The 12,140-nt window shown below is 52.5% G+C and overlaps 5 protein-coding genes across 5 annotated transcripts; 3 read left to right on the top strand and 2 right to left on the bottom strand.

The window, feature by feature from the left end:
* Positions 1 to 242: 242 nt before the first annotated feature.
* Z517_07145 (uncharacterized protein) lies at positions 243 to 960 on the top strand (the record flags this gene model as incomplete). Its single annotated transcript, XM_013428883.1, has 3 exons — positions 243 to 382; positions 431 to 858; positions 944 to 960. 3 exons carry the CDS (start codon positions 243 to 245, stop codon positions 958 to 960), a joined length of 585 nt encoding a protein of 194 aa, XP_013284337.1.
* A 98-nt stretch (positions 961 to 1,058) lies between these two features.
* On the bottom strand, positions 1,059 to 1,442 carry Z517_07144 (uncharacterized protein; the record flags this gene model as incomplete). Its single annotated transcript, XM_013428882.1, has 1 exon — positions 1,059 to 1,442. One exon carries the CDS (start codon positions 1,440 to 1,442, stop codon positions 1,059 to 1,061), a length of 384 nt encoding a protein of 127 aa, XP_013284336.1.
* A 692-nt stretch (positions 1,443 to 2,134) lies between these two features.
* Z517_07143 (ATP phosphoribosyltransferase) lies at positions 2,135 to 3,088 on the bottom strand (the record flags this gene model as incomplete). The annotated part of the gene is made up of 1 exon (XM_013428881.1): positions 2,135 to 3,088. The coding sequence occupies one exon, from the start codon at positions 3,086 to 3,088 to the stop codon at positions 2,135 to 2,137; it is 954 nt and encodes a 317-aa protein (XP_013284335.1).
* A 445-nt stretch (positions 3,089 to 3,533) lies between these two features.
* On the top strand, positions 3,534 to 3,904 carry Z517_07142 (40S ribosomal protein S28; the record flags this gene model as incomplete). Its single annotated transcript, XM_013428880.1, has 3 exons — positions 3,534 to 3,597; positions 3,674 to 3,757; positions 3,843 to 3,904. 3 exons carry the CDS (start codon positions 3,534 to 3,536, stop codon positions 3,902 to 3,904), a joined length of 210 nt encoding a protein of 69 aa, XP_013284334.1.
* An 856-nt stretch (positions 3,905 to 4,760) lies between these two features.
* Positions 4,761 to 10,383, top strand: Z517_07141 (uncharacterized protein; the record flags this gene model as incomplete). Its single annotated transcript, XM_013428879.1, has 2 exons — positions 4,761 to 9,754; positions 9,813 to 10,383. The coding sequence occupies 2 exons, from the start codon at positions 4,761 to 4,763 to the stop codon at positions 10,381 to 10,383; spliced, it is 5,565 nt and encodes a 1,854-aa protein (XP_013284333.1).
* Between the last annotated feature and the right edge of the window lie 1,757 nt (positions 10,384 to 12,140).

Here is a 12,140-nt window from a genome sequence, read left to right as displayed (position 1 = left end):
GAGCCCTCTTTTTGTTATTTTGGGGCTTTGGCATGCGCTAGTCGCTGTCAGGTTAGGTGCTCCGGAGACCAATAACGTGAGCGATTGTGGCTGAGAAGCGGGAGATTTTTATCGGATCGCACCCACTAGTCCCGGCCTTAACTTTTCTCGCTTGCTGTTATGCCCGTTGCCTAAGTAGACAATTTTCTCTTGTGCTCAACACCGCGACATTTTCCAGACAGCTGGTTTGTCGCTCGCTCAACATGGGCGTCCATAAGAAGACTCGCAAGTTCCAAGTCAAAAAGATCATTGGCCAACGGGATGCTCGCCTCAAGAAGAATCAAGAGACTGGAAAGGCGGCTGAAACCAAGAAGAAAACAGACGACGATGTGATACGAGAAGCGTGAGTGATCACAGATACTCGGTTGAGAAGACCCACTAAAGGAAGCAGGCCTCAAGTATCGTCTTCCCTGTTCTTCCAGTACAATACCGCCCTTGTGCCGCCTTACAATGTCCTCGTCGATACGAACTTCCTCTCGCACACTGTCCAGAAGAAACTCGAATTATTGTCGACGATGATGGACTGCCTCTACGCAAAGTGCATACCAATCATCACAGATTGCGTGATGGCCGAACTCGAAAAGCTTGGACAGAAGTATAGGATCGCCTTGCGGATAGCGAGGGACGAAAGATGGGAGCGACTTAAATGCGGCCATAAAGGCACATACGCCGACGACTGCATCGTTGACAGAGTCATGAGGCACAAGATCTACATCGTGGCTACCAATGATAGAGATCTGAAGAGGCGCATTCGGAAGGTGCCTGGAGTCCCTATCATGAGTGTTGCCCGAGGAAAATATGTCATTGAGAGACTTCCAGGTAAGTTGAGCCATGAGAACAAACCCATCTGTGCACCAGATACCTCTACGAAACCCGTGTCGGCGGCTGACCAGATTTCCAAAAGATGCCCCCGAGAAGTGAAATTCACAAACAACTTTTCCAATCCCTCGAAACAATCCAACATTCCCTACGAGATAATGCCGAGATCTCGAGTCGCCTTTTCCAAGCGCTGCAAATATTCATACCCTATATCTCCACCCTTTCCACACGGACTCCAATGTCCAAGCAAGCAGAGCTAGGGTGACTGCGCTGAATATGAACATGGCAGCGATCACCTTGCTTCGCATCTGAAAGGCGTCGTCCATCTCTCGTTTGGCCAATTTGCGCTGATGGGAATGATAATATCCATCGCGACTGCCGGATCGGGCGAAGATGCTGCCGTACGTTTGGCGATCGATGAGAAACAGCGATATCAGAAAGGATATGAACAGCACCGGTGCCACAATCAAGCGGCTGAGAAGGGATTCGGCGACAGGTGCTGGATCGTGGAGCAGCGGACCACTTTTCTTTGCCGACATGGCCAGAGAACCCGTAGCTTCAGACTTGATCTGGGTGATTATCATAGAAGCGCTGAGGCGCTGTGCCTGAATTTCACATAGGGCGTGCTTGGGGATTGAGCAATTCCCAGACCCCGAAACTGGGGATCCTGTGATAGAAATGTGTCGTGTTGGCGGGGGGAACAAGGGTGGCAGTGGCTGGATGAAGCCGGAAGTGGTCGCTTAGTAACGTCGAGAGCGTGATGTCATTCGATGCTTGACTTTATTGTGCACTGGAAGAGAAAGTCATCAAGTTCGAATTGATTGGGCGATCACTACGTTTACTTGGGCGAGGTTTCGGAAAGCAACCTCCCATTTCCTCTATACTGGCTAGGGTGAGGTTGTGAAGAGCGACATTTCATAGCTGCAGCCTAGCCTGTTGGCGAGAATGCCCGGAAGCAGCAAACAGATGACGATTCCGTAAAGAATACCTACTCTATGTGTGCATGTCATCCAGTCAGCATGCCTGAACGAAATCGACTTTGTCGAGATTGCCCTGGCCAAAGAGTTCATTCTCTAGAATCGTCATTTGATATTCTATTGGCATTGCTCTTGCCTGTTCAGTCGGTATTCGTGAGCCTCGTCGCCTGCGCACGATGCCTGCATAATGAGGCTTCCGCTCCTTGATTTTATGGGTGCCATCCTCGTAACCGTGTCCTGTCTTGAACCATTCCTCTATGTACTTGCGCCGTTGAATTGCTCTTGCTGTTACCCCCTTGTCAACCCGTCCGGGAGTTCGCAATGTCCAAGACCAAAATATCCGTCGCACCCACCCCTGTCAACTCATCCATAACTGTCGCAATACGCTGCTTTTCAACCATGGCACTCACGGCCACCCAGTCCGGTTCCTCCAACGCCGTTATCGTAGGAGCCCGCTTGCCTGGGGTAATCTTGGTGGCTTCCGCCAATTTGGCACGTGGCACATTATACTGACACAAGATGTATTTCTGTGCTGTAATAACCCCTCGTATCCGAGCGGCGATCTTGTTGACAAGTTCTTCGTTCGAGACGGATTTCGACTTGATCAAGACGGCCGTGCTCTCGACCACCGTCTCGATGGCTTTGAGGCCTGCTGCTCGCATCGTCTCCCCGGACTCGACCAGGTCGACGATTCCGTCTGCCACGCCCAGGGCGCAAGCTGCTTCCACACTGCCGCCCACGAATTTGATCTTCGTCTTCAGCTTTGGGATCGGGCTAGCTGTGCCATTTATGCTCTCCTTTCGGCCGCCCATACCTTCTAAGCGTGCAAAGTAGTCTTCGGCAAGACCTGTAAAACTCGTCACGATGTTCTTGCCGACTAGGTCCTTGACATCCTGGATGGGACCTTTCTCGGGTACCTGGACTTGCAGTCTACACCTGCCAAATCCCAGGTCCATGATTTCCTCCACTCCGGATTCCTCACCTAGCGTAAGATGGGCATCATGCTCTGCAACTTGATCCCGTCCCGTGATTCCAAGGTCGACTCGTCCTTCGCCCACGAACGTGGGAATGTCCGCGGCGGGTAGGAAAATAAGTGCTAACGGATGATTCTTCACCAGGGCGATGTCGAGCCTGGTTTCTCGGCGAAATTGAATGTCCGATCCAGCCAGGAGATCGAGAGTCGCGGCCTGCAGACGTCCTTTTTTGGGCACCGCGAAGAGGAGCCGGTCCGAGAGGTGGTTGACGAGGTCCATGGCAGTGTGGGCGACGTTTACCGGTTGTTGCTCTTTTGTTTTGCTTTAGATGCCCAACAGTCCTTTTCAAATGAACTCTTCAACTTTTCTACCTTGCGAGACAAGAGGAACAACTGAAGCTCTAAGAGATCTAGTGTGAAGGGCAATGGTAGGACAGCAGAGTGCCTCTTGAGTGTCAAATCCGATCAACTTACCTCCAACATTTCGGCTTCTCCATAGCTGTAAGAACGGATTGAGTCAAACCATCTCGTCGGAAAAAGTTTAGGCCGGCGTTTAGCCGGTGGTATTCTTGGCGAGTTTGCGCCCACATTGCACCCAACTGCGTTTGACATCTTTTTGGCGCCGCTCAATTTCCAACCTGCAGGACATCAATTGTGAGCCACCGCGAATCTACACCTCCAAACCTCTTCTCTCCGTCCCAGTCGATACTATCGCCTAGTTCAAGATGGATGCGGCCGGCAAAGTCCCCGTCAAACTCGTCAAAGTCACCCGAGTCCTCGGCCGAACAGGTACGTCAAATTGTCGACCTCTGAATATTGCTGTAGCTGCCGCTGGTCGTCTTTACTCACTCTTTGTGCGTTCCAGGCTCCCGAGGTGGTGTCACGCAAGTGAGAGTCGAATTTATGGACGACACGAGCCGAAGTATCATCCGAAACGTCAAGGGACCAGGTACGTGAGACTGAGCGGAAGAATATTGCATGCGCAACATGTATCTGTGGGCAGAACTCACTAACAACTCTGCATTGGCATACAGTGAAAGTCGACGATATCCTGTGCCTGCTCGAGTCTGAAAGAGAAGCAAGAAGATTGAGATGATTGCTTGCGGCGGAAGGGAGATGTGAAGTGCTCAAGGTTATGGGGATGGAAATGATGAATTCGACGAGTGTGGGAAACAACGACAATGCCTCGAAGGACGCGACTACCTACTGTCTCGTGGCAATGGGAGATTCCAGTATTACTGGCGCTGGGAACAAAGGCCCTCGGTCGAGCGACGGAGGGGGCTGGAAAGGGTCTTCAGTAAAAATGCATTTGGCATGATCGCTGATTAAAAGTGCTCAAGAACCATTTAAAACAATCGGGACTCCTTTCTCGGACTTCTCTGTCGAAACCATCGCTTCGAGGCGTGCAATTTGGTTGCAGAACTGGTGTGTGCAGCGGCGTTGGCTACTCGATACCCCCAAAACTCCATCTGGTGACCTCGTTGTAATCTTGCGAGCCTGTGACATAGTTTTATGCGGGAGCCCAGTTCCAGAACCATTTTAGTCCATTACATCCTCTGACGGAGATATCACCTCTGTTTTGTAAGGCTCGTGCGACTCATGGTCGACGAACCAAATCCGGCCTTGGCAACCTCGCCGCCTTAGTAAGAAGGTCAAGGCTTCACCTGTCGACGTGGCGAGAACCTAGAGATTGACAGAACCAGGGAGTGTTGTCTTCCGGAAGCCTCGATGACGAGCGTGCTGTTGCCTCGCTGTGGGAATTAGACTGGTTTTGAGATTCGGCCGTTCTTGTCTTGAGTGAGCAAGGAAGGTGCAGCTATATCAACTCACTTCTTGTTTTCATCCCAACCACCTATGAATTCATCGAATCATTGCTCCTTCCAATAGGCAGTGACATTTTGTCAGACAATGCAAAGGGTATCCTAGTCCAAGTCTCCGGAAGTACGACGACCATGGCAACCCAACAGCCCGCTCCTGACGCGGAGCGGGAATACAAACTGATCTCCCAACTCGAGATGCGCATTGCCTCCGCCTCGACAGACGAGAAACTGGAGACCATTCTTCAGAAGTTCCTCCCAGCTCTCCTACTAAAGCTGGCTTCTCCAACCCCTCAGAACCGCAACCTTGCGATTAAGGTATGCCAGTATATCAACCAGCGGCTGAAGATCAACCCCTCAATCAAACTCCCCGTGGCAGCGTTGGTCAAGACCTTTCGCGAGAATGACAACGCCTTCGTCAAGCGATTCTGTCTAGTGTTCATCGAGCAAGGGCTTCCACGGTTGGAGCTTGACCAGGGAGTCGAAATTCTGCCTGGTGTGTTGCAGTTTGCCATACCCGGAAGTGAAACGTTTGATGCCACGGATCGGAAAATGTGGGCTATCGCCTTCGACTTTCTCCTGGAAGTCTTGAGGAAGTGGAAGATTCCGGAGCGAGGTAGCAAGGAAGATTTGGCTCTCTCAGGGACATTCTCACTCTCAGCTACGCAGACAGATCTGCTTGTCAGCCGTCTCGGCGATTTTTTGCTCTACGATCCCAAGGACTCCGTCGCTCGAGCTCGGGACGAAGATTTCCAGCCTGTAATCGAGAAGAACTTCAGACGCCGCTCAGAAGTTGTCTTACCAATCGCAAAATTTCTGTTCTCCTCCATCTTCAACGATCGGCAACGGTTCATCCCCGCCACCATCATGTCTGTTGACCCAAATGCCTCGGCTGCAAATATGAGCGACATTATGTTCAAGCAATGTGATTTCGACTTGGAGTCTGAGTCAACAGTCGACTTGCTCTTCAGCCTCTACAGACGGTCCAAGCCCAAGCTACAGACACGGATCCTCGGACTATTGTCTCGCAGCCAGAACTCCACCAAACGTACCACAGAAATCATGGACATTGTGGAAAAGCAACTCACCCAAGCACCTAACGCTGGTCTCGAGGCGGCAAAGCTCCGAGCAGCTCTATTCTCCTACCTCACCTGGACTGTGCGTGTTGGCGGTCAACATCTCGCCGGAGAAATCAGTCACCGCATTCAGGGCCTGTTGAAAGAATATATCGAGATGCAAGGCTGGCCGACCATGAACAGCGACTACGCCTCAACTGCATCAGAGGTGGAGCTTCGGTCCAAGGCGTACGAGAGCATAGGCCTACTGGCAGGAATCAAAGCCGAGCACACAGACAACAATCGCACAGTGGACCTCATCACATGGCTCTTCACAAGTCTCCGTTGTGACACGACACGCGAGATAAGAAGTAGCATCGAAGAATCGATCGGCCGCATCATGAATGCTCTACCTAGCGTTGGCGACGATTCAATCGCGAGGCGCCTCAAAGACCTCTTCCTGTGGAACGTCCTGGCAGTACCAGGCAAAGAAGACCCCGTCTACTTCTTTCCCACGGTCAATAGCACCACCTACCCGGCGGTACGATTTGCGAACAAGTGCCTACCATTCAATGACGTGGATGCCCGTTTTATCGACGTCCTAGCCCTCGCCTCGGCGAGCGGTCGGAGAGAAGTGGCCGAGGAAGGAGCTCGCGGGTTAGATCCTTATTGGCATGCTTCGAATTTGCGCCTCACCACCAGTTCTGACAATCGACGGCTGGAACTCCCCAAGCTTGATGCCTTAGTGGAGAGGTTTTTTAAGTCGGCCACGACGCAGAGGAGCTACTATGCCGATGCAACAGTGGTAGTCGCTGCGGTGACATTTTGTCGGAACATCCTGCATTGTGAAGCCCTCCAGGAGACAGAACTAGTACCTGAAGAATCGACAGATTGGAAGCGGTCTATCGATGCCTTGGTCAACAATGACCAAGACGCCCGACAGCGGATTCGGTCGTATCTAAAAACCCTAAGCGGTGATATACTCTTACCATTGGTGCACGCAGCATTAGATGGTGCAACAAAGGGAGTTGGAGAATGCCTGGATTTGTCCCTGGAACTTTTGTCTCTTGCCCCGTCTGGGTTGTTGTCACATTTCAAAGATGCAGGGCTGGAAGCGGCTGCACATCTAGCAGGAAACGCAGGCCTGCAGCTTCGAGCCGCCCGGGTTTTTGGTATTCTAGCTTCTCTGGGCGAGGACGCCGAAGATGTCGCCAAAGCCGAATTAAACGAGGCCAAACGTTGGAGAACGGCCGTCGGAGAAGAATTGGTGAAGATCCAAGGCCATCTCCTCCGCGCATGTTTCTGCCTTACCAGGCGATCGCTGAGGCTGAAGCAGCAGCCATCTGACGACACACTACGGACCACGGTGCAGGCCGTCCTTGAGATTGTCAAGACTTCTTCTGACAGGTCGGTCAAAGATACTGCGTACAGGTCACTTCGTCAACTATTTCTGTGCGCCCCAACAGACGAAGGATGTGACGACGAAGAAATGTTGACTCAGTTGATCGCAGACAGCAAGAAAGAGAGCGAAACAGCAGTCTCAGCCGCAGGGCCTGTGCTAGGCATCTTACATGCCCGTGGTACCAGTTCCCTGCGTTTTGAATCGTTCCTCGATCGGTTGCTGGGCCTGCACGAAGTCAAACGAGCCGAGTTCCATTTCACTCTGGGAGAAACCCTAGCCGTTGCCTGTGCCGGATTCAGATCGCTGTCCACGCTCACAGAACTGGATGTCGACACCGATGTTTCGGGATTCGACGTCGATGGACAACTGCTAACAACAGTCCTCGACAAGGTCCTCGAGAATTGTAACACCACAAAGCCATCGCTAAGGAAGGCGGCTGCCATCTGGCTGTTGTGCATTGTACAGTACTGTGGCGAACTACCTGCTGTCATGGGGCGACTGCGAGAATGTCAAGCTGCATTTGCGAAGCTGCTGAACGATCGCGACGAAATCGTCCAAGAGACTGGCTCCAGGGGGCTCAGCCTTGTTTACGAACGTGGTGATAAAGAACTTCGAGATGACTTGGTTAGAGACCTAGTGCAAAGTTTTACGGGCAGCAATGCAAAAATGTCCGGAACCGTCAACGAAGAAACGCAGCTGTTCGAGCCTGGTGCGTTGCCGACCGAGAATGGACAGTCCGTCACGACTTACAAAGACATCGTCCGACTTGCTACGGAAATGGGAGACCCCAGCTTAGTGTATCGTTTCATGAACTTGGCCTCGAACAATGCTATCTGGTCGAGTCGAGCGGCGTTTGGAAGGTTTGGGCTCGGTCGTGTGCTGGCAGATTCCACGTACCTGACGGAGAACAAGAAATTCTATCCCAAGCTGTTCCGATACCGATTTGACCCCAACCCTAATGTCCAGCGGTCCATGAATGAAATCTGGCGAGCGCTCGTCAAAGATCCTAACGTCGTCATCACCGAGAACTTTGATCTGATCATGGAGGATCTTCTGCAGAGCGTTGTGTCAGGCAAAGAATGGCGGGCGCGTGAGGCCAGCTGCGCAGCCATTTCTGATCTCGTGCAGGGGCGCGATGTCGATATATTTGAAAAGTACCTGGACGAGATATGGAAGGTCGCTTTCAGAGTCCTCGACGATGTCAAAGAGACGGTTCGATTGGCGGCCATGAAGCTGTGCAGAACACTTACAAGTATGCTGATACGGAACCTAGAGATTGGGGAGGGGAATTCGAAGCGCTCTGCAACCATGCTCAACCACGCCATGCCGTTTTTGCTGCAACAAATGGACAGCGGGGCGGCCAAGGAGGTGCAACAGTATGCTATTGTGACGCTGCTGGAGGTGGTGAAGAAATGTCCTCCGAAATCTCTGCGGCCTTTTGCACCGACAATTTTGGAGACTCTTGTTCTCTCTCTGAGCTCTCTTGAACACGAGAGCATCAACTATTTGCATTTGAATGCCGACAAGTACGGGCTGACGGCTGAGAAACTAGACAACATGAGGGTATCGAGTATCAACGCATCTCCGGTCACAGAAGCAATCGAGGAGTGTCTGGAGAGTGTCACCATGACACCTGAATCCAACGAAGACCCCGATACCATGCAAGGAGTTGTAGCCAGTTCGTCAAGTCAGGGCCATTCTGCTGTAATGGACGACGCCATGCAACGGCTTGCACAGGCGTATCGAGCAGCGATCGGACTGCCATCCAAAGTTGGTCTCAGCAAAGTCATGACCACACTAGTCGTCCGCCATCCCACCGCTTTTCGACCATATGCAGACAAATTTAGCCAACTGACCCGGAAACACATCCTCGATCGCAACTCTACCATCAGCGTAGCCTTTAGCACCTCATTGGGCTATCTGATGAGACTGGCCTCGGACAAGGAGGTCCAGGCTACCAATAAGTACGCGCAAAAGTTGTATTTCGAGTCACAGGAACTGAGCCATCGTGCTGTGGCCGGCGAAATCATCCAAGCGATTTCCAAGGCTGCAAACGACGTCTTTATGAAATCTGCTCCCACCTTTCTCCCGTTTGCCTTCATCGGCCGACGGGACACCGACGAGGAGGTCAGGGAGCGGTTCGATATCCCTTGGAAGGAGAACATCGGTGGCTCGCGGTCCATCAATCTCTATCTCACCGAGATTGTGGGACTCATCTCGACACATATTGGATCCCCAATGTGGCCCGTCAAGCAAGCTTGCTCGTTAGCTGTTGCTGAATTGGTGGGGTCGATGGAAGTGCAGGGGAAATATCCTGACAGTGAGGCATCTCTAGTCTGGGGAGTGATGCAGGCGGCCCTGGAAGGTAAAACTTGGGATGGCAAAGAAGAAATTATCAAGGTGTATCCCAAGTTTGTACGCGAGGCTCAATCACTGTGGTCAAACGGCCAGGCCAGTCAGCAGATGAAGAAGATTGCAATTCGCGAGGCCAAGAGGACCAACGTTTCTTACCGACCTCACGCCATTGAGGCTCTTGGAGAATTCGCGGTCGCTCGAAAAGATCTGGACCTTGACCACGAGATGCTGCCTTATTTGGTGGAGTTGATGGAGGAGCTGACGGACCCGGATGCCATGGAAGTGGACGAGGCTAACGGGGAGCCCCTGAAGAACCGGTGAGACAGCCCCGCTATCCACCCGTGCATAGACTTGCCACTAACAGTAAGAACACAGCGAACAGATCGTTTTGGAAGCGACCGTGGCCGCGGTTGTCTCTTGCATGTTCAAGATCCTTTCTACTCACATGCAGACCGAGAGTCTGGACTCGGCGATGAAGATTGTGCAGAAAGCACAGACCATTCGATCCAGCAAGCTCGACATTGCATTGTACGACGGTGCAAAATTTTTTGTGGTCAATACAAGTAGGCCCAAATCAGAGGGGTCCGATGGTGGTGATGATAACGTCGACGGTCCTGACGACACAATTAACTCAGCCTCAGGTTTGGCAACGGCCTCAGCACCACGGTCGTCGGCGCGGGAGGGTTCGGAGTTGGACGGTCGAAGGGCTTTTGAGCCATTTCAGCCACTGGTCATGGCGGTGCTCGCCTGTCCTCCAGAGCCTTGGCGAGAACCGGAACGTGCGAGGAAATCACGTGCAGACCTAGCCCTGGCCATGGCCCAGCAAGGCCTGCGTGATCCGGCCGCCTTAGCGGCGATCCTCGACCCCTGGCTGGTCGAAGAACGGTCGAGGCCTTTACGTGAAGAAATCGGACGCGCTCGAGATACCCTGAGACGAGACCAGTAATTTGTTTTGTCGTCATGCAGCACTCCCGGCATTGGGACCTTCCTCCTTAGAGCAACGGGTGTGAATTCCGACCCCGGTCCATGGCGATTCACCTTGCTGCTCCCGGTGCCAGTCTGTTGGGACAACCTCACGCCATGGGACGGTCGATGTTACCATAGGGCTGATCATGGTGCACGGACCACTGATCCCGGCATCTATCGGTGTGTCGGGTGCAGCTCCCCCTCTCCTTTGTTCCCGCAGGTGCGCGAATCAAGGGTCCGTTCGAAGTTTTGTATCATTGGAGCAGAGTGTCTACGAGTACAGGGACTAGAGCCATCTGCCACGTTTTTCTTACAGCATCCGTGGACCTCCCACATGCGGATGCAGGCCAGTGGGGTGGTTTAGTGCTTCTACTTGTACCATCTCTTAACAATCACTCGTATTGTGAACAGCTACTCCACAAAAGTCAAATCTCGAACTCGGCGACACATGGGTTTTCAGCTCGGTTTAGTACTTTCGAGGACTTTGGATGTTTAGCCTTGACTATCCATGTGTTGATGCCCAAGGCAAGGGAGGCGAGGGATTTTGGACAAGGATGAGCAAGCGGAGTGGGTGGCGCTTTTGAAACAGAAAGGTGATCAAGTTGTTCCCGCTGGGGGACCCCCCTTTCGCTGGTCACCCAGGACGAAAGACGGAGCAGACGGAGAAGGGTGGAAGGAAAGTTGGGATTTCGAGAACGAGTTCGTGGACTCCGATGGGGAATCGACTTCCCGCTTGGCCCCTCTTGCTGGGGCCATACGCTAGAGAAAAGGTGTTCTGCCGGATGAACAAAATTCCGTTCTATGCCATCTCGAGAAGAGTTACGCAACAACAACGCCGAGAGGAAAGTAGAGTCAGGCGGTCAAAGAGCGACGATGGATTGTACTATGTACCAGAGAGGTAAACAAAACCAGAAAAAGGCTTGCAAAAGGCGCAGCAAGAGTGAGAGAAAAAACGCCGCAGGGGAGGGCGCCACCTTTTGCACCATGGAAAATTTTGGTGGTCGCAGCTCCCCACCCTTTCTCGATTTCGTGGTGCAGCCGGCCAATGAAGCCACCAATCAACACTGCACCCGGTGGATCATTCGGTTTTACTGATTTTCCGTTCCGGGGAGGTTTTTCCGTTGGACCCGCTCTTTTGCTATGCTGCCATGGAACCAGAACACCATCTCGTATGGCCTTGACTCTCCACTGTCCACTCCCATCACTCGAGCCAAAAGACACCCGATCCTCTTACCCTGGCCCCATGTGAACCTTGCTCGCCTGCGCTGCTGCCCGTCACCGCGATGCTTCCCTCCCCCGTTGCCTCTCAGCTTCGCAAATTATCAACTAGCCCTGCAGGATGGATCTATCCCTCGATGCCGGAAGCAGCCCTTTCCTGCACCTTCTGGTGGGACTCCAATCAGTCCTGGTGACCAGGGGAAGTTGGGTTGCGCACAATGACATCGCGATTGCCTCAAACTAACAAACCCGACCATACCATTTCCTGATCGACTATGAGAAGGGACCAGGGATGTATCGTTTTGTTCTTCAATCCAACATCCTCCGTTCCTCGAACAACTTTTTTTTCCACAATACCCATTTGTCCTTTCCCCCTTCTCCTCGAGCATGTCACAGTGACCCGGTCTGGAACCACGACTTATTTCGCGGCCAAGGTACTGCATTGGATCGTCTTCCTTGTTGTGACGTTTGCTTGTCTGCCTTATCTCCTCCAGCGCGCGTCGCTCGTCTCGAAGCCTC

This window comes from Fonsecaea pedrosoi (genome assembly GCF_000835455.1).
Source record: "Fonsecaea pedrosoi CBS 271.37 unplaced genomic scaffold supercont1.4, whole genome shotgun sequence".
NCBI lineage: Eukaryota > Fungi > Ascomycota > Eurotiomycetes > Chaetothyriales > Herpotrichiellaceae > Fonsecaea > Fonsecaea pedrosoi.
This window is presented reverse-complemented; position numbering and strand designations above follow the sequence as displayed.